Source organism: Ochotona curzoniae, unplaced genomic scaffold (genome assembly GCF_017591425.1).
Source record: "Ochotona curzoniae isolate NIBS_2020 unplaced genomic scaffold, NIBS_Ocur_1.0 scaffold_4506, whole genome shotgun sequence".
In the NCBI taxonomy this organism is placed as follows: domain Eukaryota; kingdom Metazoa; phylum Chordata; class Mammalia; order Lagomorpha; family Ochotonidae; genus Ochotona; species Ochotona curzoniae.
Genome location: NW_024467119.1, coordinates 17,390,531 through 17,414,031, shown reverse-complemented (window position 1 = coordinate 17,414,031; position 23,501 = coordinate 17,390,531). Strand labels below are relative to the sequence as shown.

General features: G+C 41.3%; 1 protein-coding gene across 2 annotated transcripts in view; it reads left to right on the top strand.

The window, feature by feature from the left end:
* Positions 1-23,501, top strand: part of ADAMTS3 (ADAM metallopeptidase with thrombospondin type 1 motif 3) — a 213,886-nt gene that overhangs the window by 176,587 nt on the left and 13,798 nt on the right. Inside the window, exons 6-18 of one of the 2 annotated variants that reach the window (XM_040967175.1) lie at positions 738-821; positions 2,515-2,671; positions 3,440-3,545; positions 3,937-4,080; positions 4,665-4,797; positions 5,835-5,948; positions 8,965-9,110; positions 10,374-10,549; positions 12,182-12,315; positions 13,981-14,104; positions 17,104-17,184; positions 19,187-19,350; positions 22,762-22,927. In XM_040967175.1, coding sequence (XP_040823109.1) covers positions 738-821; positions 2,515-2,671; positions 3,440-3,545; positions 3,937-4,080; positions 4,665-4,797; positions 5,835-5,948; positions 8,965-9,110; positions 10,374-10,549; positions 12,182-12,315; positions 13,981-14,104; positions 17,104-17,184; positions 19,187-19,350; positions 22,762-22,927 — 1,729 coding nt within the window. Of the gene's footprint in view, positions 1-737; positions 822-2,514; positions 2,672-3,439; positions 3,546-3,936; positions 4,081-4,664; positions 4,798-5,834; positions 5,949-8,964; positions 9,111-10,373; positions 10,550-12,181; positions 12,316-13,980; positions 14,105-15,861; positions 15,946-17,103; positions 17,185-19,186; positions 19,351-22,761; positions 22,928-23,501 lie in introns of both variants that reach the window. The other variant, XM_040967176.1, reaches the window with a different exon arrangement.

The following is a 23,501-nucleotide window of genomic DNA, read 5'->3' as shown; positions in this document are numbered from 1 at the left end:
AACCTGGAATTCAGTCCAGGTTCCCATAAAGGTGACAGGGACACTGGTTCTTGAGCCATGGCTTGCTGCTTCCTAGGGTGTGCAGTTGTGGCGAGATGGATTGGAAGCCCATGAGCTTGGGCATGAGGTGCAGGCATCCGAGGCTATGATCCAAATGTTGTACCAAACATCCGTCTTTACCGTAGTGATTTAAATATCAAAGCACTTCTATCTCACAGGCATTCCATACAATCATTGCTCCACTAACTTCTCTGCTCCTGAATGCATCCTGGAAAGCCTTGTTGTGATTGCCATGCGGCGTGGCCATTATAGTTCCTGCACACAGACCCTTACAGGCATGGACTCCCTCCAGCAGACATTGAACCCCACAGGAGCACTAAGTGGGGAGTGACTGCCTCTGCGTTTTCCCATCATGGCTGCCATGACTCATGTGCTAACAAAGGGTTCATCAGTTGTAGATGAGTGTTGTAGACTTGAGCTCTACAGTAGTTGAATGAAGTCCTCGCTGAATACGTTCTGACTGTGTCCCTTTTGAAACCAGTCATGCACCTGTCCAGAGATCGTTCCAGAGCTAGAGCTAAACGACTTCTTTTCAAGGTTCAGCTGAATTGATCAAATTAGAAACAAGCATTTGGCTTTGGTACTGCTAATTGTATGTCTGATCCCCCAGAATGCTGCATGTCTCATAAAAGCCTTTGCATTGTCTTCATTCCAGCAAATATCTGCTTTATTTCTAGGTAAATGAAATTTACCATGATGAATCTCTCGGAGTGCATATAAATGTGGTCCTGGTACGCATGATAATGCTGGGCTATGCAAAGGTAAAGCGTCTTGAAATATGAACTCTGGGGCCTGGCGGGTAGATGGGAAGGCTGAACCGCTGAAGCTGGAGATAAGGCCTAGGTAGCTGTGAACTGAGAAGGGAAATCTGCCGCTGTCAGTGGAGCTCTCCCAGGTCAGGCAGCCATCTTGGCTTCAAGCCCACACAGAGGAAAACATGTGAATATCAATATGAGGTCAGAGAATGGCCTTTGCTTATCATGAGTATCAACTATGTGATTCATTTATTGCTTTTAAATGTCTGTACTGATGACCTACTATGTGGCACATACCCTGTGGTTACTTGGAAAAAGTGAGGAACCCTTATTTTCTCTTGATTCGTTAAAGGTACTTTATATGTAATCATTTCTACTTAAACTTTTGTTTCAAAACAAAAAAGTGCAACAATATGCACATTGCAGGAATTTCAAATTACTTGGCTTTAAAATGTTGCTAGGATGTCTCTCTGTTCTTGGAAATAATGGAATGGTTGAAGCAAGTTCCCCTCCCCCCCTTGGGAAGAAATACAGGGAGAATGACTAACTTGAGAATTTTCTTTGTGTTTAAAATAACCTGCCCTGTCTCATAATTAATCCTCCTGATTATGAAATTTTAATGAATTTCAGCAGTCAAAAAATAGGAAAAACCTATGTGTTTTAATTTCATTATAGGAGTATATATTAAGTACCCACTTACCATTTTCTAATGACACTGTGCCATTGACCTTTATTTTATTCTGTAAACCTGACCTATTTTGTGTTGCTAAAGACGAGCACAAGTTAACTCCAGCTGTACATGTTAATAAGTTTCAGTTAAGTTTTTAAATTACTTGTTTGGAAAAGAATGTGATTAGCCCATAATAGACCAAGCTATTTTTTGTTAAGAATGTAAACACTGATAATAGCATTTGCTGGATTATAACCAAACTTTCAGCCTGCCAGCCAAGTAGGGACTAACGATGGGTTCTGCTCAATTTCCCATCCCATCCAAACTCTTCAAAGGATGGCTGCCAGGTTCTTGAAGAGTGGCTCCCCCAACCCCACCTGCCCCCAGTTCTCTTTGAACTTTTAATTCCTGGTCATGATGAGTAGACGCATTAACCTACGGAAACTGATACTGTCTTGTAGAACTACAAGGTTAGAGTCTATCTTATTATATTATCATGAGGTTAAAAAAATATTTTTTAAGTTTGCAGTGTTAGGGTAATATAATTAGACTGCTCCATGCAAAGTCAAGCAGCTTTGCCCTCTCATGGAAGTATTAATATTTTTCCCACATGTTGATTAATTCTGGAGCTCAAAACACACAAAAATTTTAACTAGGCACTTTCACTGTCAATCTCTGGAAAGAATCTTATGCCAGAATCTTTCTGAATGTTTTTGTTCAGAGTATCAATGAAACTAAAAATTCTAGGCAAAATATTTAGGCTATTAGATATTTAATATTGAGTTGCTCACACCAGCAGTTCCCAGTATCAGACATTCCCATTAATTGTGTCAGTTAATTTTGAACAGGTACTACTAAACATCCTAAAAATTACCTCAAACAACACACATGATTTCCCAAACTGTGGTATACATCTAACATTACAGAACAATTGTTTTAGTAATTGCAACTTTCAACCTCACAGAAACTCACTAAGAGAAATTTTGGGGGAAGTGTGAAATGTATCTTTAACGTATTATTTCCTCCTAGTCCATCAGCCTTATTGAAAGGGGAAACCCATCCAGGAGCTTGGAGAACGTGTGTCGCTGGGCCTGCCAACAGCAAAAATCTGATCCCAGCCACTCTGAACACCACGATCATGCAATTTTCTTAACTAGACAGGATTTTGGGCCAGCCGGAATGCAAGGTATTGGCATTAATTTGTAAAAGACACACTTAAGGGCAAGACTTTTCAAAACTTATACTAAACCAGGCTGTCTGTTCAAATGTTCTGATATCTACCAGTGCCCCAGCCAGGCATGCATTTTCTTTCAATTCCTTCCAGTGATTTCTGTGGAACCCATAATGTTAAAGACCACTTAATAGCATAATCGATTATATTTGCCTATAAAACAAATGTGGTGCACTTGGGGTACAGAAAGGGTATGGACAATACAGTGTCATTTCCCCCCAAATGTTTGGGATGAGCAGAGTTGCCGGATCAGTGACTGCAGCCAAAGAACTTTCCTCTGAAGTCAGCTTAGATCTGCCTAATTCATTCTGATGGCAGACTTCGGGAAAAGGAGAAGCGTGAGTTTTGTCTCACTGTTGATGGGATTCTTGGCACCCTTCATCAATACCATGACGTGAAGCACTGTTTGCTGCAACAGGATGGGGCTTTTCCTGAGGGGTCAGGAGACAAAACATAGCAGAAACACCAGAGGTTCATTCCATAGGAAAGGACCAAGTGCACCCCCAACGAATCTTAGAGACAATTACCTGTGACTTTCCCAAGAGAATGTGGCATCATGTGAGCATGTGAGCAGGCACAAAATACTGCCTGTTTCCTGAAACAGTGTTTTTTTTTTAACTTTCCTTTTTTTTTTTTTTGCCTCAGCAGGCAAAAGTTCCAGTAGAAAATCTTAATGAGTTTTCTCATAAAAATGAAAATAAAAGCAATTGTTCTTCTCTGCAGGCTATGCTCCGGTCACAGGCATGTGTCATCCAGTGAGAAGCTGTACTCTAAATCATGAGGATGGCTTTTCATCTGCCTTTGTCGTTGCCCATGAAACTGGCCATGTGTAAGTCACTGCTGACAGCTGGGAAGCCCCCCAGAAAGTTTGTTTTCTTTCCTATTTCTCCCCGCATTGTTTGCACTTAGGATGGAACACATGCCAGCGTTTGATTTCTGTTCCTTGCCAAGTGTGGAGAATTGAAATCAGCAACAGAGTCATGCACTGAAACACAAGGAATGACTCGGACTTACAGAAGAACTGCTGTGTGTTGTGCAGCTCTATAGAATCAGAGGGGCATCTTTGTCACATTGCTCCCAATTTCAGAATCTGGCCTCTCCATGGAAGCCATGTTGGCATTAAAGGACTATGTCTGTCTTAGTTATAATTTTCAAATCAGAAAGTCAGAAAATCTGCAGCCCCTCTGATTCTCGCCAGTGACGCCTCCTTTGTGTTCTAGGTTGGGCATGGAGCACGACGGCCAAGGCAACAGGTGTGGGGATGAGACCGCGATGGGCAGTGTCATGGCTCCATTGGTGCAAGCGGCCTTTCATCGTTACCACTGGTCCCGATGCAGTGGTCAAGAACTGAAAAGATACATCCAGTAGGTGTCCTGCTGTGTGACCTAAGTGCCTTGATCTTGTAGCCTGCAGGTGTGACACTGACTCGAGATCTTGACCCTGACAAAATCTCTAGCAAATGAAAACTACTTATAATTCAGAGCATTGGGCACAAATCCATAATGCAGTAAGGATATTTCAAGCCTTAAGTCTAGAGTTAAAGTGAATGTCCAACTTTGATTTCCCTTTAGTAAATTCTATACGGAATCTTTTTTAGTGGTCAAACTTATGCTAAGGTTGCCAGAAGATGGCCATGGATTCCATCAAATTATTCACCCTCCCCTATAGTATGGGCATTAGGCTCTGCCCTGCCATACCATATGGGTCTAGGTAATAATACCATAAGACCTTCCTAGCACTGTGGCCTTTCTAAATCATGCTTGGCTCACATTGCTGAGTTCCAGGAGGACAGTATAACTTTCTCTAAGTGAAACTGTAACCAGAAACCTCAAAATGCATGTTTCTGAGCTTGCTTTGTGATCTGAAGCCATACGTTGAGTACTTCCCCATGAGGACGTGATTTTAGAAGATGAGCATTGAACTACATGCTGTGTTTTCCTTCCTACAGTTCCTATGACTGTCTCCTTGATGACCCTTTTGAGCATGATTGGCCCAAGCTTCCAGAACTTCCCGGAATCAATTATTCTATGGATGAGCAATGCCGTTTTGATTTTGGTGTCGGTTATAAAATGTGCACAGCGGTATGTTACTATACAGCCAGCTTAGATTTTGTAACTTGGAATTTATTTGTGTGACTCCCCTTCAGAAAACTTTGTAGACCAGTTGATCCAAGAACGTCAACTGCTATAACATCAACCACTTATTTTATGTTTGCTGTATTGCTACATGCTAAGGCTAGGAGCTTTAAATAGATCATGTTATTTAAACTTCATGGCAGAATAGAAGGTTATTGCTGTACTTTCACAGAGGTGAAGAATCTTCCTTAAGTCACACATGTCATAAATGGGGGAGCTGAACTTTCACAAGCTATCTATTTTTTATACTCTAGTTCTTCTCCTGGCTTTTCTGACCTTCAGAGGTTATTCTTACACCTTCGATATGGTGCTAAGTGCTTTAACTGTATTATCAGACCTAATACTTACAACAATTTTGTGAGACTCTCATTATCCATTTATTGCCTGTGAAGTCACTAAGACGGAGAATAAAGCATCCAAGTCACAGACACACAAGTGTCAGAGCCATGACTCACCCATCTGGTCTGACTTCAGCAGCCACACTGTTGATTCCCACCCATGTAGAACATGTGAGGCTCTGGTGACGCTATACCAGCTCAATCACCACTACAATCAAATATCAGATATCTAGAATACTGTTCATCAAGTCAAGGAAGAGCAAGATATCAGAGATGTACTGCCTGGTGGTAATGAAAGCCAGTATATGGAGACTGATCTCCTGTGTGGGTGGCAGGAATTCAGTTACCTGAGTCACCACTGCTACTTCCAAGGCTCAGCATTAGCCAGAAGCTGGAGTCAGGAGCAAAGCCAGAGTCAAAGCCTGGTGTTGTAATGCGGGATGCAGACATTCCAAAATAGAGTCCTAACTGTCCTGCAAACACCTGCAGCTTTTGTGATTTTATTTTTTACTTGAGATTCTCAGTTATGGTTACTAACTTGATAGTATGCAAGAAATGTGACATGAAGCATCCATCTAGTACATCTGACTGGTGCATGTTGTGCTGAGTCAGAGTTCATTGAGAATTTGATGCTGTTTCTTCCAGTTCCGAACATTTGACCCATGTAAACAGCTGTGGTGTAGCCATCCGGATAACCCTTATTTCTGTAAGACTAAAAAGGGACCCCCGCTTGATGGAACAGAATGTTCTGCTGGAAAAGTGAGTATACATACACAGAATGTTTAAGATGTATTAAATCATAATATTCAGAAATCTGGAAAATGATGCACACAACTGGACTATCATTTTCATGAAAACCAGAGAACTATATTGAGGCTTCATTATAGTCATGCACTAGAACACCATGCAGATGTTTTGTGGCTTGCTCTGCCAGATGGCCACAGATTAAAACAGCAGTGTCACAGAACTGAAAGTAAGGTATCAACAGAGCAAGGTGTAAACAGGGAATAAGGTGTGAAGAGGGAGCAAGATGTGAAAAGAAAGCGAAGTGTGATCAGGGAGCAAGCTGTGGACAGTGAGAGGTGTGAAGAGAAAGGAAAATGAATAGGGAGCAAGGTGTGCACAGGGAGCAATGTGTGCACAGGGAGCAAGGTGTGCACAGGGAGCAAGGTGTGCACAGGGAGCAGTGTGTGCACAGGGAGCAAGGTGTGCACAAGAGCAGTGTGTACACAGGGAGCAGTGTGTGCACAGGGAGCAGTGTGTGCACAGGGAGCAGTGTGTGCACATGGAGCAAGGTGTGCACAGGAGCAGTGTGTGCACAGGAGCAGTGTGTACACAGGGAGCAAGGTGTGCACAGGGAGCAAGGTGTGCACAGGGAGCAAGGTGTGCACAGGGAGCAGTGTGTGCACAGGGAGCTGTGTGTGCACAGGGAGCAAGGTGTACACAGGGAGCAAGGTGTGCACAGGGAACAGTGTGTGCACAGGAGCAGTGTGTGCACAGGAGCAGTGTGTGTTGTGACACATGCTCTCAGAAGCCCTCACAGAGACGGTGTTAATTGCCCTTTCCAGCTTGAGGTGGCTGTGCTCATCTCTTGTGTGCACTCCGTCGTGGTCTCGTTACTGCCTGCTCTCCTGAGCATGTGGAATCCTTCTCATAGAGATGCTGCATAGCCCTCTCATCTTCAAATCTCTTGTCACATTTCCTTGGACCCATTTTCTAAAGAAGGTACTGTTTCTGGGTCCTTGAGGCTAGAACCCCACACATTGGAATCCTCCAGAAAATTGGAAGAAGCATCTCCCCCAATATTCTAGTTTCGTACCAATGAGGTTTGATTTACTTGCTGGCATCCTGTTCCTTGTGGAAGTTGCCCAGAAATAAAGCCATGTGAACTTGGAAGATTTGGCCATGCTCCATCAGGAAAGCTGCCCAGAGGTTTTAAATCTCTAATTGAATGCTCAGAAAGTGGCCGAGTGCCAAGTTAGGCTGCCCATAAGAGCAAAGATCCCCAAACAAAAGTGCACTGAGAACTCAAGCTGGAGGTGTAGCAGTGTAAGAAACCAGCGTAGACGGGGATGCCTTCTGGAAGAGAACACCGCCGTAGCTCTCAGCTCCTGTTAGGCTCAGTTCCCCATGTGCCTTGACCATCCTTTAGTGAGAATGATCTGTAATAACACTGAAGCCTGCTGTCAGTGTGTGCACCATGTTAGGCACTCTGCTAAATACAGTCTACACAGTCTCTTGCTGTGGGAAAATCCTTCTGACCAAAACCAAGAGTAACAATGAGTTTATTCATTCTTGCTTTATTCAGGACAGATCTACTAAATTAATTATTAGCATCCAACTCCCCTAAATATAGGGGTACCTCAGAAAGTCTGTGGGAAACTGTAGTTAAATATGTTTGTTTTGGCACAGCATGTTTTGGAATCCATGTATATTTTTTGGTAATATGGACTGTATTCAGGAGGCAGTTACAGACAGAGAAGGAAAGAGATTGCCCATATGCTAGTTGACTCCTCAGGAATACAGACGGGGGCTAGACGCCACAATGGTGCACTCTTCTTTACTCAGTCAAGGTGCCAGATGTAGTTTGCCAAAGCACAGCCCTGACCTGGCAGTGGCCAGGACTTGGGAATGGTTGAAGCCAGGTGCCAGGAGCTCCCTCTGGGTCTCCCATGTAGCTGCAGCAGCCCCAGCATTTGGACCATCTTGTGCTTTCCCGAGGACATTAGCAGGGAACAAGGTTGGAAATGGAGCAGCTGGAACTCAGTGCCTGGGATGGAGGCATCATGGACTGTGATTTAAACAACAGTGCCAGCCCGTGCCCTGTGACAATTTTCAAATTTCATTTTCCATAAACTTCTTGAAGCCAGGCTCTGTGATTTGCACAGCCGTAGTTCATGCCCTGTGACACAGTCACAGGGTCCCCACGGCCACGGAACACGAGGCGTCCATAGTTGCAGGGAGCAGGGATTCTGAGCCTCCCTGTCCATGCAGAGAGCTGCAGGGTTCCTGGAGCCAGCTGCCTGCCCCATGGCCTTGGGTCAGGGCTCTGTTTTAGCAAGCTATGCCTGGAACCTTAACTGAGTGACCATTTGTGGTGTGTAGCCATTGTCTGTATTCCTGAGGAACAGTGGTTTTTTTTTATGAAATATTTGTTGAGTTTTATATTTAGTGAGGAGTTAAGCCTGTGATTATAAAGTAAATGGAAAATATGTCATTATAAAACTAAAAACAAAACAGAAGGAAGGTGAGGGAAGAGAAGTATTGCTAGGTCATTAAAACTGTATATATGAAGTATGGGCCCAGTGCGATAGCGTGGTGGTTAAAGTTCTCACCTTGGACATGACAGGATCCCATGTGGGCACCAGTTCCCATCCAGCTCCCTGCCTGTGGCCTGGGAAAATAGTTGAGGATGGCCCAAAGCCTTGCAACCCTACGCCCATGTGGGAGACCCTGGGGAAGCTCCTGGCTCCTGCCCTTGGATCTGTTCAGCTCCAGCCGTTGTGGCCACTTAGAGAGTGAACAAGTAGAAGGAAGATCTTTCTGTCTCTCCTTCTCTCTGTATATCTGACTTCCCAATAAAAACAAATAAATCTTAGCAACAACAACAAAGAAGAACTACGACATGAACCAGTGCCCACGTGGGGTTCCAGAGTGGCAGGCAGAGGCTTAAGCGTGGCACCACAACATGGGCCACATGACAAGTTTTCTTGAAGAACAGCTCAGCTTTCCTGTGTGCCTGATTTTTCTAATTACCTTTTGTTCTTTTCCTAAGTGGTGCTATAAGGGTCACTGCATGTGGAAGAATGCCAATCAACAAAAACAAGACGGTAACTGGGGCTCGTGGACCAAATTTGGCTCCTGCTCCCGCACGTGTGGAACTGGAGCTCGTTTTAGAACACGCCAGTGCAATAATCCCATGTGAGTAGAATCTCAGTAATTCTCGTCATTTTGGATAAGCCAGAAGATGCGTGTGTGTTGTATTCTGATTCTGTTTGATGAAGTGTGTGTAAAATGCAGGAGTTGCTCACACTTCCTAAACCCGAGTCTCTGAGATCGGTCTCCACTCGCTCATCTCACGGTAGACAGCAAGGACTAGAAGACATCCTAATGAAAATCAGAATTTTGTTTTCAGATGCTGTTTAAGATTATGGCTGATTCGAGTTTATTTTGGTATGTGAAATGAATCTTCCTCTTAAAAAGATTTTGAAATCTGTGCATATGAAGCGTCTTTCAAAAGTTCATGGAAAATGTTTTGATGGAAAAAGCCTATTTCAAAAAAAATTTGCACCATAATATAACATCTGAACTTCCCAGGCAACTTGTGAATTGCCCTGATTTTAAGGAACTGAGCAGGCCCGTGCGCTGTGGGCTTTGAAATTCGCCCCAGGCAGCCAAGGAGTGGCCAACGAGGCATGGCTCTCGGACTCGGTCTCTCCTGGGTTAGGATATAATGGCCACAGTGGAGAGACCCCAAAAGACTATGCAGAAGTGTTGGAAACTATGGTGGGAAATTGGCCATTCCTTCATTCATGTAGGCTAAATGCACTGAACCACTGTTGTGTGCTCAACAAACTTTATTTTCCGAGGAAAAATAAGTAACTTGAATACACTTAGGTTTTTCTTGCTTGTCTGGGATTTGGGAGTCTGCCCATCGTGCATTTTGACCTTCGGGAGGCATGTATTTGTCTTCGCAAGAAGAAATGATGGACACATCACAAGAAGTAACATAAACAACCCCAAATATGAAGATTGACTACCAGTCAGGGTCTAAAAGCTTTCAGTGTGACAGTTCATTTAATTGTCACATGTTTTTGTTGTTGTTCTCTAAAGAGAATAGTATTACTTGTACTTTATAGGTAAAGAAGTGGAGGCATAGAGCTTTGATCAGATTTCTTGGAGTTTAGGTAGGGTGAAAGAACGTAATTTTTCCAGAGTCTACAGGCATGTTTTTTTATTTCTTCATGTACCTTTACTATGCATTCCTACTCACTGAGAGTTGAGTCTGCCCTAGCCCACTCCTGCAGCAGGAAGAGAGTGAAGGAGACTGAACCGGGAAAGCCCGAGTGGATTCGCAGTGTGCTGGCAGCTCTGCAGTTCTGGCATGCTGCCCTCCAGCGCCGTCTGCAGACTCCAGCTGCTGGCTGCAGCCCAAGGGCTTGTTCAATGTTGTCTTTTCTTTAGGCCCATCAATGGCGGCCAAGATTGTCCTGGTGTTAATTTTGAGTACCAGCTTTGTAACACAGAAGAATGCCAGAAACACTTCGAGGACTTCAGAGCCCAGCAGTGCCAGCAGCGAAACTCTCACTTTGAATTCCAGAATAGCAGGCACCACTGGTTGCCCTACGAGCACCCCGATGGTGAGTGGATGGCCCTCTTCTCCCTGCCCTGGCCCTGGCCTTGAGGGTTTATGCTTTACCACCTGTTGGTCCCTACTTGCTACTGAGGGGAAGTGGTACTTAAATGTAAGGTCTAAGCCCCTTTGGTTGCCCAGATAAGATTCAAGTGCTCCATTGTCTAGCAAGAATTGGACAGTATGTATGGCCGTACTCCTGGCCGTCGGCATTTGCTCTTAGGATGTGGTACCGCCTGAGGAGTGGCTGCAGCCCTCTCCTAGGACATTCTTCTATACCGTTACAGTCTTGCCTTTCTGAATAACTGGAGAAAAACCCAGTTCTTTCACAGCTGAATCAGGACCAAGAAAAAGAGCCCATTGTTTACGAAAGGCATTTGATAACACTTTACTTTGGTACTGTGAGCTACTTATTCAAAGATTCTTTTAATACTTTACTTCTGTTTTAATGTTTTGCTTTTAAATTCTTTTTAAAAATGTTTTCTTACCCCCTGATTTTCAATTGAATATGTTCAGATAGCAATTTCTTGCCATGTTTCATATTTACATTAGTGAAAGAAATTAGTTATGTAATGCCATATGCTGTGCTACAGGGTTCAGCTTAAAGGTGTTTTAAGAAAAAAAGTTGGAATTCAAAATTGCAGTGCATTGAGAAGAAATGTTTTTATTTATTTTGGTGAAGCAACATAATTTGTTTGATTCATAAGATCTTACAAAAAGAAAAACCTAAGTAAGTGATTGGGTCAACACTTTGATGATGATGGCTTTCATCATCAATGAAACAAAAAAGGTTTTGAATTCATTTGTTAAAGAGTTTGGCAGGGCCCAGCACAGGGCTAAATGGCTAACTCCTCCCCTTGCAAGCATTGCAATCCCCTATGGGCAGTTCATGTCCCAGCTGCTTCACTTTCCATCCAGCTCCCTGCCTGTGGCCTGGGAAAGCATTGGAGGATGGCCCAAAGCCTTGGGACTCTGCACCCACATGGAGACTCAGAGAGGCTCCTAGCTCTGGCTTTGGATTGGCTCAGCTCCAGCCTTTGTGGCTGTTAGAGGAGTAAACAAGTGGATGGAAGGTCTTTCTCTCTATGTCTCCATCTCTCCATAAATCTGGTCTGCCTTTCCAATAAAAAATGTCTCCAAAAATAATTTTAAAAAACAGCTGGGCAGTTCCTCTTCATGCTTGCCAAAGTATTAATGCCTGCATCTCATACTAGAGTGTTCACATCCCAGCAGCTTCGTTTTTGATCCATCCTGCCGCTGCTGTGCCTGGGAAGCAGTGAATGACTTCTTGCGGATTTGGGTCATTGCATGGAGGCCCTGGACGGAGTTCCTGATTGCTGGATTCAGCCTGCCCAGCCTTGGCTGTTTCGGATACTTGGGGAGTAAACCAGCAAATGGAAGATCTCTCTGTCACTCTGATGTTGAAATACATGAATAGATCTTTCGTTAAAGTATTCCACATTGGATATTAAATCACATGGTCTCTGTGGCGAAAACAAATATGAAAAATTTTGCGTATTGATAATTCTTTTTTTAATCTTTGCAGTATTTCATTTCCTGGAACCCACGTTGGAACTTTATTTTAAGCAATGATGCCAAAGATCCCAGGATATGTAATTTTGTCCTCTTCCTTATGCAGCCAAGAAAAGATGCCACCTTTACTGTCAATCCAGAGAGACTGGCGATGTCGCTTATATGAAACAGCTGGTGCACGATGGGACACGCTGTTCCTACAAAGACCCGTACAGCATCTGTGTGCGAGGGGAGTGCGTGGTGAGTTCTCTGCTTCCCAAGGCTTCTGCAGTGGCGTGCACTTGTGCTTTCACTGCCATTCCTCTGCACGTCTTGCACTTTCTGCTCTTATCTGTGAAATTCCACCATCATAAATAACGAGTTCACCGGCTAAAATAAATCTAGGAGAAATTGTATTTACCAAAATCAGTCTCTGGTCACTGGCAAAATTAAGATGTAAACACAGTTATCTTACTCTCCAGCCAACTGCCTTTTCTATTGCCTCTTGTTGGAATACCAAAGCTGAATACAATGCATTTGCCATGAATATTTTACCAGCAACCATGTAGTATTCAAATGCAAGAGCTTTTTAATTAAAAAATCCAATGTTAAGAGTATTCTGTCTTTTGTTGGGAATATAACAGAGGTTTCCTTTGATTTTTCTCAATTCCCAACACTAGCGCTCATAGCAGAAGTAATAGAGGAAGAAAAAGACCATTTTTTTCATCGCCATGTTTAATCTTTCTCTTCTCTTTTAATTACGGTTTACTTTCTTGTTCATGTTAATAGTGAGGTTGATTTGCAATTGTCATTGCCTGAAAAATATCAGTTTCCTTTCCAGCCGAGCAAAGGCGAAGCTCTGTGTTCCTTCCTCATTGTTGCCTTAGATTTGCACTCAAGTTTCCCTGGAAGCAGAGTATACAACTTGCTCTTTTTCTTTTGTTTTTTTTTTTTTTTTAACCTGCCAGAGTATCAGGTGCATATGTGTGGTCATTATTTTTCCTTGCCCAATTTCCTGTGTCATTATCCTACACTTATAATCATTTAGATCCCATTACGATACTGTGAAAATGTAAACTCACTTGGGGACTGTAGGTTTCTGAGCCTGTTCTATGCAGACCTTTGACTAATTTTCCCTGGCTTGGCAACACTTGCTCTCCTTGGATTTTAATGTGGTTTTAAATACTGAACTCCTTACCCCTGCGGCACACTTCCTGGCTGTTTGAACCCCTCGGCATTCTAGAAACATCCTTTTACCAAATTTCATCACACATCCTCGCCATAGCTTAAGATTTATTTATTATACAGGCATAGTTACAGAGAGGGGAGAAGGCTTCCATCCATAGGTTCATTCTCTAAAGGTGCTCAAGTGCTGGAGCTCCCAGGGGCCTGGAACTTCACCCGGGTCTCCCACATTGGTGACAGGGGCCCAAACACATGAGCCGTCATTGCTGCCTCCCCAGGTACATCAGCAGAGTACTGGATTAGAAGCAGAGCAGCAGGGATTCAAACTTGTGCTCAGATGGGATGCCAACATTGAGGCAGATGGCTTAAGCTGCAGTGCCACAGGGCGGGTCCCTGCTTCACCAACTTTGAATGATGCCACTAGTATAGGATTCATTCATTCTTGTTCACCATTTTAATGTGGAAGCAACATGGAGGGACAACATCCTCTAGGTTTTTATGTCTCCACATCTGTGTTGAGTATGGCCTTGATGTGAAGACAGCTAATTATGAGGCAAATACATCATTAGACGAGAGATTTCACTCTTACTCCTCATAGTACAAGTCACTGGGTTTCACATTGGTTGTTGAAAAGACTCGGAGGTATTAAAAATCCCGGCCATCACTGTGAAAGGTTGACTGCAATGCTGACTTGGATTTAGCACACCTGTATCAGACACGTTGAATATCTTCTTTCCCCAGAAAGTGGGCTGCGATAAAGAAATCGGCTCCAACAAGGTTGAGGATAAGTGTGGTGTCTGTGGAGGCGACAACTCCCACTGCCGGACTGTGAAGGGCACCTTCACCAGGACCCCCAGGAAGCTTGGTAAGACCCCTGCTCTTATGACCCCAGGCCCTTCTCTAGAACATGCCGTCCGTGGGACTTCATTTATTGCAGTATGTGCTAATGCAACAGATCTGAAAAGTAACCGCCAGTAAATTTTCCTTGACATTAGCGGTTAAGAAATTCTTAAGAGCAAGACAAAATTTCATGAAATCCATTCATAGACTCCATGATAAGAAATTCTCTTAGGTTGAAACAATGTAAAATCAATGTTGATTATGCAAATGACTAAAATCTATGTAATTCTTTATTTTGCATTTTTAATAAATTGCAAAAATTGCATTGATTTTAAATAGATTTGTAAGAATATATAACATAGTTTTATTATTGTCCTAAAAGTAAAGAATTGTATCCTGTTTAGAAACCCACAAATCAAAGTAAATCCTAATTATGAAATCATAAGAATAGAAATTATTTCATATCACTTTACGAGTTTTATATATGACAAAATAGGCAGAGTAAGCCCCTAGGGTATAATTGTTCATATGTGTGAACTGTTGTGCTTGTAACACTATCAGTAAGTTAGATGTATACATGCTTTTCAGAGTCATTGAATGGGGGAAAAAACCACTATTTTCATGTAGTAAATAGTCTGCAACATTGTTTCATAATTGTGATTGCAATATTCATAACAGATTTGGACACATACCTTTGTTGTTGGATTATTTTGAATTTGTAGCAAATAGTATTCAAAGTTTCAGTAAGGATCCGTTCAACAATGTTCCTGGGCATTCAGCATTTTAAAGATACTTATGTGGTGGTATTATCTTGAGGGAATACTTTGTTGCTTCCAAAGCACTTCCAGGATGCTATCTTAGGAGTGACACAAAATGAAGAGAAATAAGGAAATGCAGTTCAATCGTGGTGGCAGCTTTCACTTTTATGGAGGAAAAGAAAAGGCTGGCTTAGTTCTCATCCAAGCTATACCCGAGAAATGACCATCTGCAATGTGTTTCTCTTACGCATTTCCTACCCTGGCTTCTGACTGATATCTGTACTGTCCCTGTGTGATAGAATTTGATTAAAAAGTATAGCTATTTCTGATTATTTAAATAAAGCACACAGTGTTAAAATTATACATATATATCATATTCTAGTTTTGGTGGTTTCCAGTGCCATTTTTCTCCCACATTCTGTGAATTGATGTACCGTGCTTGTTTAATTTACAAGAGCTGTTTTTCTTAAGTGTAGAATAATCAGTGTTTTATTTCCAGAATGAATCAATATAAGGAAAACATTTTTCCTGCAAGCGTTTGTTCTGTATTATGAATAATATAAGGTAGTGATACTGTTTTTTCAGCTTCCTCAGCCATTATGCTAAATCTGCAAGTGCAAAGGAGCATTCGTCAGCCATAGACACTGTTCAGGGATAAGCCAACAGCCATTTCTTTGCACTAATGTTGTCACCTGAGTCATTCATTAGTCTAATTAACCTTTTCCAACAGGGAAACATTTAAGCAAGAGGTGCCATAAAGAACTCACGTTGCTGGAAAATGAAATCTGCAAGTATTCAACTTCAAATCACCTCCATCATTTTGAATTGAATTCATGCTGAGTCTTCATTTTCATTGACTATTAACCATATCTTGGCATTAGCTAACTCTATTATAAATACAGTTTATATAACTTATGGAACATATTTATCATAATAAAATGCATATGATTTATGGAATAGTCAATGAAACAGGAAGACTTTGGGAAACATGAAACCTCAACTAATTAAAGACATTCTATTTAAGGGAAGACGAGAGGCGCTTTTACTTTACCCAAAGGAGCTCGTAACGTTTCTCTTGCCGAAACCAGAGAGGCTAGAAATACGTTGGGTAAGTTGTAGCAAAAGCAGAAAGATGGGCATCCATTACCGGCATCAAGCTGTTTTGCCATACTCAGGCAAACATGGCATGTTACATGTGCTGAATTTGACTAAGGTACTTAACAATTTTGAACCCAAAATTGCTAATCTTAGTAGCTAGGACATCAGTAGTTATTGTGAAAATGTTGGGTGAATCTGTGAACACAGAGATAAACATATACAAATGACAAAAGCCATGCGTTTTATTTTTTCCATCAAGAATTGTGCATTGCTAACTGAATTTGTGTCCATATTCATTCTGTAGTGGATGAATTGGATATATTGCCATGTGCTGGTTGTGCAGAGGAAGTTTGCATATTCTTCCTATTTCATTAATTTGTGATGGAAATAAAATATCTTATTTTCTCTGTTTTAACAATTGACGATTTATAGACATAATCCTAATTCTAAGTGACTTTAAGGTCACTTTTAGGACATGTGATAATATTAAGTCTTATCATACGTGTAGGAATAGGAATTGTACATGATTTTAAAACCCAGAGTAATCATGAATTTTTTAAAAAAATGTGTGACTTATCAGTAACAGTTACCATACATACAGAGACGTTGTAGGACATTGCTTTTTCCAACTGCTTTGCCAAATCTGCAATGTTTTTTTTGAAAAATCCAGTTGGCAACATAGTTTAAAACTCCAGAAATACTTATCATAAGAAAATGACAGCTCTGCACTGACTTTTCTAACTTCTTTAGAACAAGGTATGCTTTTAAATATAAAAAAAATATTTAATAATTACAAGTTGAACTCTCCATGCCTACCATGAAAGTTTTTAAATATATAGACAGATAAAATACATCAAGTTCATCACTTAAATAAACATTCACTAAAAAGTGTCTCCATTTCATAGAGTCGTTTAGGTCCACAGAAGATAAATGAAGAAAAGTTGGTAATAGGATGAACTCCTCTTGCTCCTCAATAAAATGAGGAAGTTGGCTCTAACCTTACGTCAGTGTTATAGCAGCTCTGAAGTTCATTTCCAAAACTGCTTCTTTCCGTTCATGGATGCCCTCTTCTGCATGCAGGAGCAGTGAGAACGTAGTGCTCAACTAACCATGGTTGTTGCTTTTGTTTTCTTCTTTGCATCCTCCAATATTTACTGCACATGCAAAGGGTACCTTAAGATGTTTGATATACCCCCCGGGGCTAGACATGTGCTAATCCAAGAAGACGAGGCTTCTCCTCATGTTCTTGGTAAGTGTTTCTGCCTGTTGGTGTGTGATTACCATGCTTGTGAACATGGAGATGTCAAAGAAGTCATATATGCGTCTATATATGAATATAGACATTCACATATATGTGTACGAATGTATGTGTATTTATATGTGTGCATTTGTGCATATGTATATGCATATGTATAGATGCAGAATGAAAGTTACATATAAATATCTTAACCAAATAATGTGTTTTGATTATTTCTCTTGTTTCGTTGAAACAATAACCATTCCAAAATAGAGCATTTGTTTTTGTGATAAGGTGGGGTTGGATTCATTATCACAAAAGGATAAAGTTCCTTGACAAGTTTGTTTGGTATTTTCATGTTTTGCATTTAAGGGATTGAAAAAAAAGACATGTTGATAAAATGCACTAAATACCAAAAAAAAAAAAAAAAGCTTATCATAGCTATGTTGATAGCTAAGTCCTGATATTCTGACTGACGCCACAGCATATGTTCCCATTTATTGTTATTGCATTGTAATTCTTGGAATAGCAACCACAAATGAATGCTATGATTTAAAGGTAAACTGTCGTAGTGTGCCAAGTTTTTGAAGGGCACATTTTAGCCTGTTTGACTCATTGATTGTAGTTTCCTGGAGATCTGTTTCTTCTTTTGGAGAGAATCTTGGAGAAATGTCACTTTAAGGGATTTAAAGTATGTGTGCAAGAAAAAGCATGATTTTCACATACCCTGTGGCCTGTCAAAAAACACCAGGATTTCTGAAGTAAGACATCAACTCCCAACCTCATGCAGATTTTTTTAACGATTTATTTATTTTTATTGGAAAGGCAGATATACAGAGAGGAGGAGAGACAGAGAGGAAGATCCTCCGTCCGATGGGTCACTTCTCAGATGACCACAATGGTTGGAGCTGAGCCAATCTGAAGCCAGGAGCCAGAAGCTCTTTTGGGTCTCCCATGCAGGTGCAGGGTCCCAAAGCTTTGGGCCATCCTTGACTGCGTTCCCAAGCCACAAGTAGGGAGCTGGATGGGAAGTGGAACTGCCAGGATTAGAATTGGCACCCATATGGGATCCCGGCACGTTCAAGGCGAGGACTTTAACCACTATGCTATCTCACCGGGCCCCATGCAGATTTTTAAAATTTTCATGTACAAATGTAGAAACATGCTTTATAGTTTGTGGGATTTAAATTATATTCTAGCTGGTCTTCAGTCTAACAATCAGCCATGTTTAAACTTCTTTAGTTTTCATCCTACAATTCAGATACTTATGCTTGGAACAATCAAAATCATTTAACAGCTCAGAAGGAATAAATGTTTTTATAGCTAACGTTTCTCCTGTTTGCTGCACATTTTCAGTAATGGTGCCAACTTGAATTTTTAAACTTAATCATCATGTGCTACTAATCAGCTTCAAAATATAAAATGCATTTTACCGAATGTAAGTAGTATGTAATAGATGTTAGATCTATAATACAGTAAGAATTCTTTGGGAGTAAGCAGCTCTTTTTCTAATTATATAATGGATGAAATTTCCTTGGAATTTTACTATCATCTCAATTAAATTGGTGGCCTGAATATTATTTTAATTCTATTAGATGTGTGTACATTTTTGACTAAATTTGAATACGCTGCAAGGAATCAATTACGTTTTATGCCATCTGAGCATGGGTTGTTTATAAGGGGAGGATTACCAGTTCTTTTCAGCATGATCTGACCTTTCCTAGGAAATATACAGGGCGAAGGAGTTAGCAGCTGTTACCCTCTTTGACAATGTTTTCAAATGGGATTATTTGCAAGCATTTTTTTTTTTTTGAGAATCCGCCTGAGAATGCGGATGGAGCATTCTGCAAGCCTCACACAGAAAATGGCAATATTAATAGTCAACTAACACTCATTTAAGTTGCTTCATACTAACACATTCAGTCATGGACTGATAGGCAAAGGCCCTACTTACGCATCTGTATTAAAAAATAAGTAAAATGTAGGCTGGTAACTCATCTTTTCTTCGTATTAGCTATTAAGAACCAGGCTACCGGCCATTACATCCTCAATGGCAAAGGGGAGGAGGCCAAGACCCGGACCTTCATCGACCTTGGTGTGGAGTGGGAGTACAACATTGAGGGCGACATTGAGACGCTTCACACCGACGGGCCCTTGCACGACCCTGTGATCGTCCTGGTAGGTGGTAGTCCTTGGCTCATTAGGAAGTTGGTTAGCTTCTACTTCTGAAATTAATTGATCTGAAAATACGTTTACCTTGAGCACTGAAGATTTAGGCGCTTGTTTTCCGTAATTCCACCTCTCTTTCCCTCTACTCTGCACTGCTGTCAGAATACTTTGTTAGGTGTATGAGAGAGCTTAAAAATGTGGCAAAATGAAAGGTTAAATGTATTTTGGTACAAAAAATTTGGAAAGCCATGCACATGAGGTGCCTTTCCACAAAAGGTTTGTGGGAAAACTATGCTGAAAATGGGTTTCTTTTTTTGTGGGAAAATTAAATTTATCATTTAATTCAATTTTCAGTATGCTTTTTCTTGTACTCTTATATATTATGAAGGGGAATAATACAGTATTTATTATGATTTTATTTTTACTTCAGCAATCAGTTACCTTGTAGAGCTGAGAAATGACAGTCTATGTTATATATTTGCACATGCATTTGTCATTTCTGCTGTTCTTCGTTCTTCCCATCTGGGGTCACATACCTTCTGTACAGAGAACTTTCTGTGGCATTCCTTGTGGTGTGGGTGAGAATTCTCTCAGCTTTGGGTTGCCTAAAAATGGGTGTCACCCTCATTTTTCAAGGGGTTTGAACTATTTCAAGCTAAATTTATATAAAATTATTAGTAGTATTATTGCAAAATTATTAGTAGTATTGTTGCATATGGATGGCAATATGAGTTATGTTCCTGTGTAGTGTTATTCCGTGTAGTAAGCAAACACACACGCAGCCTTGATCTTGCAACTTCTTGGAATGTCGTGTCTGGAAGCAGCGTGCCTGACTAGTTCCGGCAAGGGCGTCTCATGCAGTTGCTGTCAGTTGGGCCACAGTAATCCCAAAGGATGACCAACCGGCTGAGATTTCCCAGGCTTCCCGCCCCGCCCCCAGGGGAGTTAGCAGGACCCAGTTCCTCTTTCCTTGAGTTTGTCCACGTGTCACCTAAGTGTCCTTCTGACACACCTCTGACTTCCAGTATAGGAAATGTTTCAAGTGTTAGAGAAACAGTGTTCCAACGCAGTGGTCACCATCTTTTTCAAACTAATTGTGGACATTTAAAAGTTATTAATTATTTGATGTTACACTTGAGTAGGATTGTGTCATCATTCAGAACCTGGATACAGTGTGCAATGATCAAATCAGGTTAGCATTTCCTTCTCAAAATTTAACCTTCTTTGATTAACATTTAATAGCTTTTCATATTCATAGTTTTGTGTGATCCTGTAATAAATGTATACAGTGTATATTAATCAGTAGTCATTGGCATATTATGTTATAAATTATAGTCACTGTGCTGTGGAACACCAGATCTTATTTTTATAACCATCGTAATGTCTGTTTGTTCCAGCACTGTTTGTTAAAAAGAATGTTCTATCTCCATTAAATTGCCTTTCTATTTTTGTCAGAAATTAATTGTCGTAATGTGTGCGGTTCTGTTTCTGGACACTTGCTCTGTTCCATGGGTTGGATCATTTTTTAGCGGTTATCACTGTTGATGGAAATCCTATTTGAGTTAGAATAACTGGAGACCACAATCTCTGTCATGCTCAAATACAAAACACATTCTTTTCTAGCAACTCCTGTGATGGATTCAAAACCTGACCCTTAGCCACCGTGCCACACTGCCAGAAGGCGCCCAGGGGCAGGTGTGGGCTGGGGATGCAAGAAGCAAGCCTGCTGCGAGGAGGGGGGCACTGCAAACACAGTGTTTTGCCATCACCTTACTTTTCCTTCTCCAAAGGATTGAAACCCCAGGTTTGGAGCCCCGGAGCTTGGGGTAGGGGGTTAGAATTCCTATCAAATTATCCAACCCATGGGACAGAACGGAGACTAAGGGGGCGGAGAAACAAAAGAACAGAAATAATCAGATCACCCCCGCCCACATTGGGTTTAGTATCACTTGATATCTTAAACAAAAGCCATAGCCAAAAGTTTAAAATGCCATTTCCCCCTCCTACAATTGATATGCATCTATGGGTAGATGATAATCAGAATATCTTTCTTTTAAGAGGATTTCCTAAGCCTAAACTAAATTAAAAGGCATAAAAAGGCATATACAAACTGAACAATATCTTCACTGCTTAATATAATACAGAGTATTAAAATTTACTGCATAGATTAGAAAAGAAAAATATATGTAGCAATAAAGCGATGACAGCCATGTCATCAGTAAACAAAGCACAAGTGAGTAACTCCTAGGAAAATTATACTTTACTAGTTAAAGAATAAGCAACAGGTAAAATTCTGGTCTCTGCCCATCCATTTAACAAAGAAGGAAATGATCTGCTGTTTAGTGCCGAATGGAGACTGTTGCATGTATTCTTATAACAGAGTAACAGCTGCTCTGTGACTTCCGTAGGATCAGTCAGCAGTCTGTTAGAGCAGCCATACAAAACGTTTGTGCACTTTAGCTTACCAAGGACATCCAGACATTGCCTCATAGGCCACGTGGGTGGAGGCAAATTCTACCCAATACAAATACACAACACCAAGTGGTCAAATAACCTCTAGTAAATCCAGGATTAAAGGTTATGCTGCCAATTGAAAGTATGTTTTCTTTTTTTTAAAGATTTATTTTTATTATGTTTTTATTGGAAAGGCGGATATACAGAGAGGAGAGACAGAGAGGAAGATCTTCCATCCGATGATTCACTCCCCAAGTGAACGCAACGGCCGATGCTATGCCGATCCGAAGCCAGGAGCCTCTTTCGGGTCTCCCACGGGTGCAGGGTCCCAAAGCTTTGGGCCATCCTGAAGGGAAGTGGGGCCGCCGGGATAGAACCGGCGCCCATATGGGATCCCAGGCGTGCAAAGCGAGGACTTAACCACTTGCGCCACCGCGCCGGGCCCGAAAGTATGTTTTCAAATAGCGTTGACTATCTTGAGGAATGTCCGTGGTGTTCCAAGTGGGGTAAACAAGGCCAGAGAAATGTGGGTCTGTTCATAAGGATGCACAGGGAATATTCTGAATCCATAAAAGTGACTTTGGCTTTCCCCAATTCAGAGTAATTATGAATGACTTTATTGGCTTCGCATTCTTCCTGGACTGTGTGTTTTCTTGATTTAATGGAAACTGAATTATAAAGTTATACTTGATTTTAAAGAATGTACTAAAGAGATAAAGGAAAACTGTAAGAAACCTCATAAACTTATTTTGATAATACAAGCTATTAGTCACCAGTGTGTGGACTTGCCTAGGTTTTTATATTCCAAGGTTTTACGTGTTTGCATTTTTGAATCAATAAGATAGTTCTAGGAACTACTTGAAAAAAATTGCAGTTTCATTAAGAGCAATAATCTAAGGTATTTGTAGTTTTTCATTCAAAGTTTAAAAGCCAGAAGATTTACATATCAGTTCATGTATGTGTTAGATTATTCCTCAGGAGAATGATACTCGCTCAAGCCTCACCTATAAATACATCATCCACGAAGACTCTGTGCCTACAATCAACAGCAACAATGTCATCCAGGAAGAACTAGACACTTTCGAGTGGGCTTTGAAGAGCTGGTCTCAGTGTTCCAAACCCTGCGGCGGAGGTAACAGTTGAACACATTTATTCTATTAAAACATAACGCATAGCAAAGCCAATCTCCCTTCTACTTAAGGACTGTCCATCAAGGAGTCCACAATGTCATCATAAGGTAACTATATTTGAACTGAAATGTCAGTCTCAGCAAAGGACGGAATTCCATTTGTGACGGTGTCCTCCTGCCTGAGTGCTCCAGGTCTTGGTTTCCCTGTGGCGTCACTCATCACTGTGCCTTCAGGTCTTGGTTTCCCTGTGGCGTCACTCATCATTGTGCCTTCAGGTCTTGGTTTCCCTGTGGCGTCACTCATCACTGTGCCTTCCCAAATTCTGCCAAGCCCAACGTTCTTGGGTTCTCCCTCTTCTTCTCCTCTTACCTTTCCCCTCTCTGTACGTTTCCTTTCCTTCTGAGTTCACAATGAAAGAGCTGTTATTTGCATCTGACTGTGGAACTTACTCTGCTCTGTGCCTGGAACTTAGATGCTGCCCTGAATACTATATCGGTGCATGGATATGTCAGTGGCCTATGGACTGATACCATGATTATGTAGATCATGTGACGGTACAAGTGAAGCCCGGGGAAG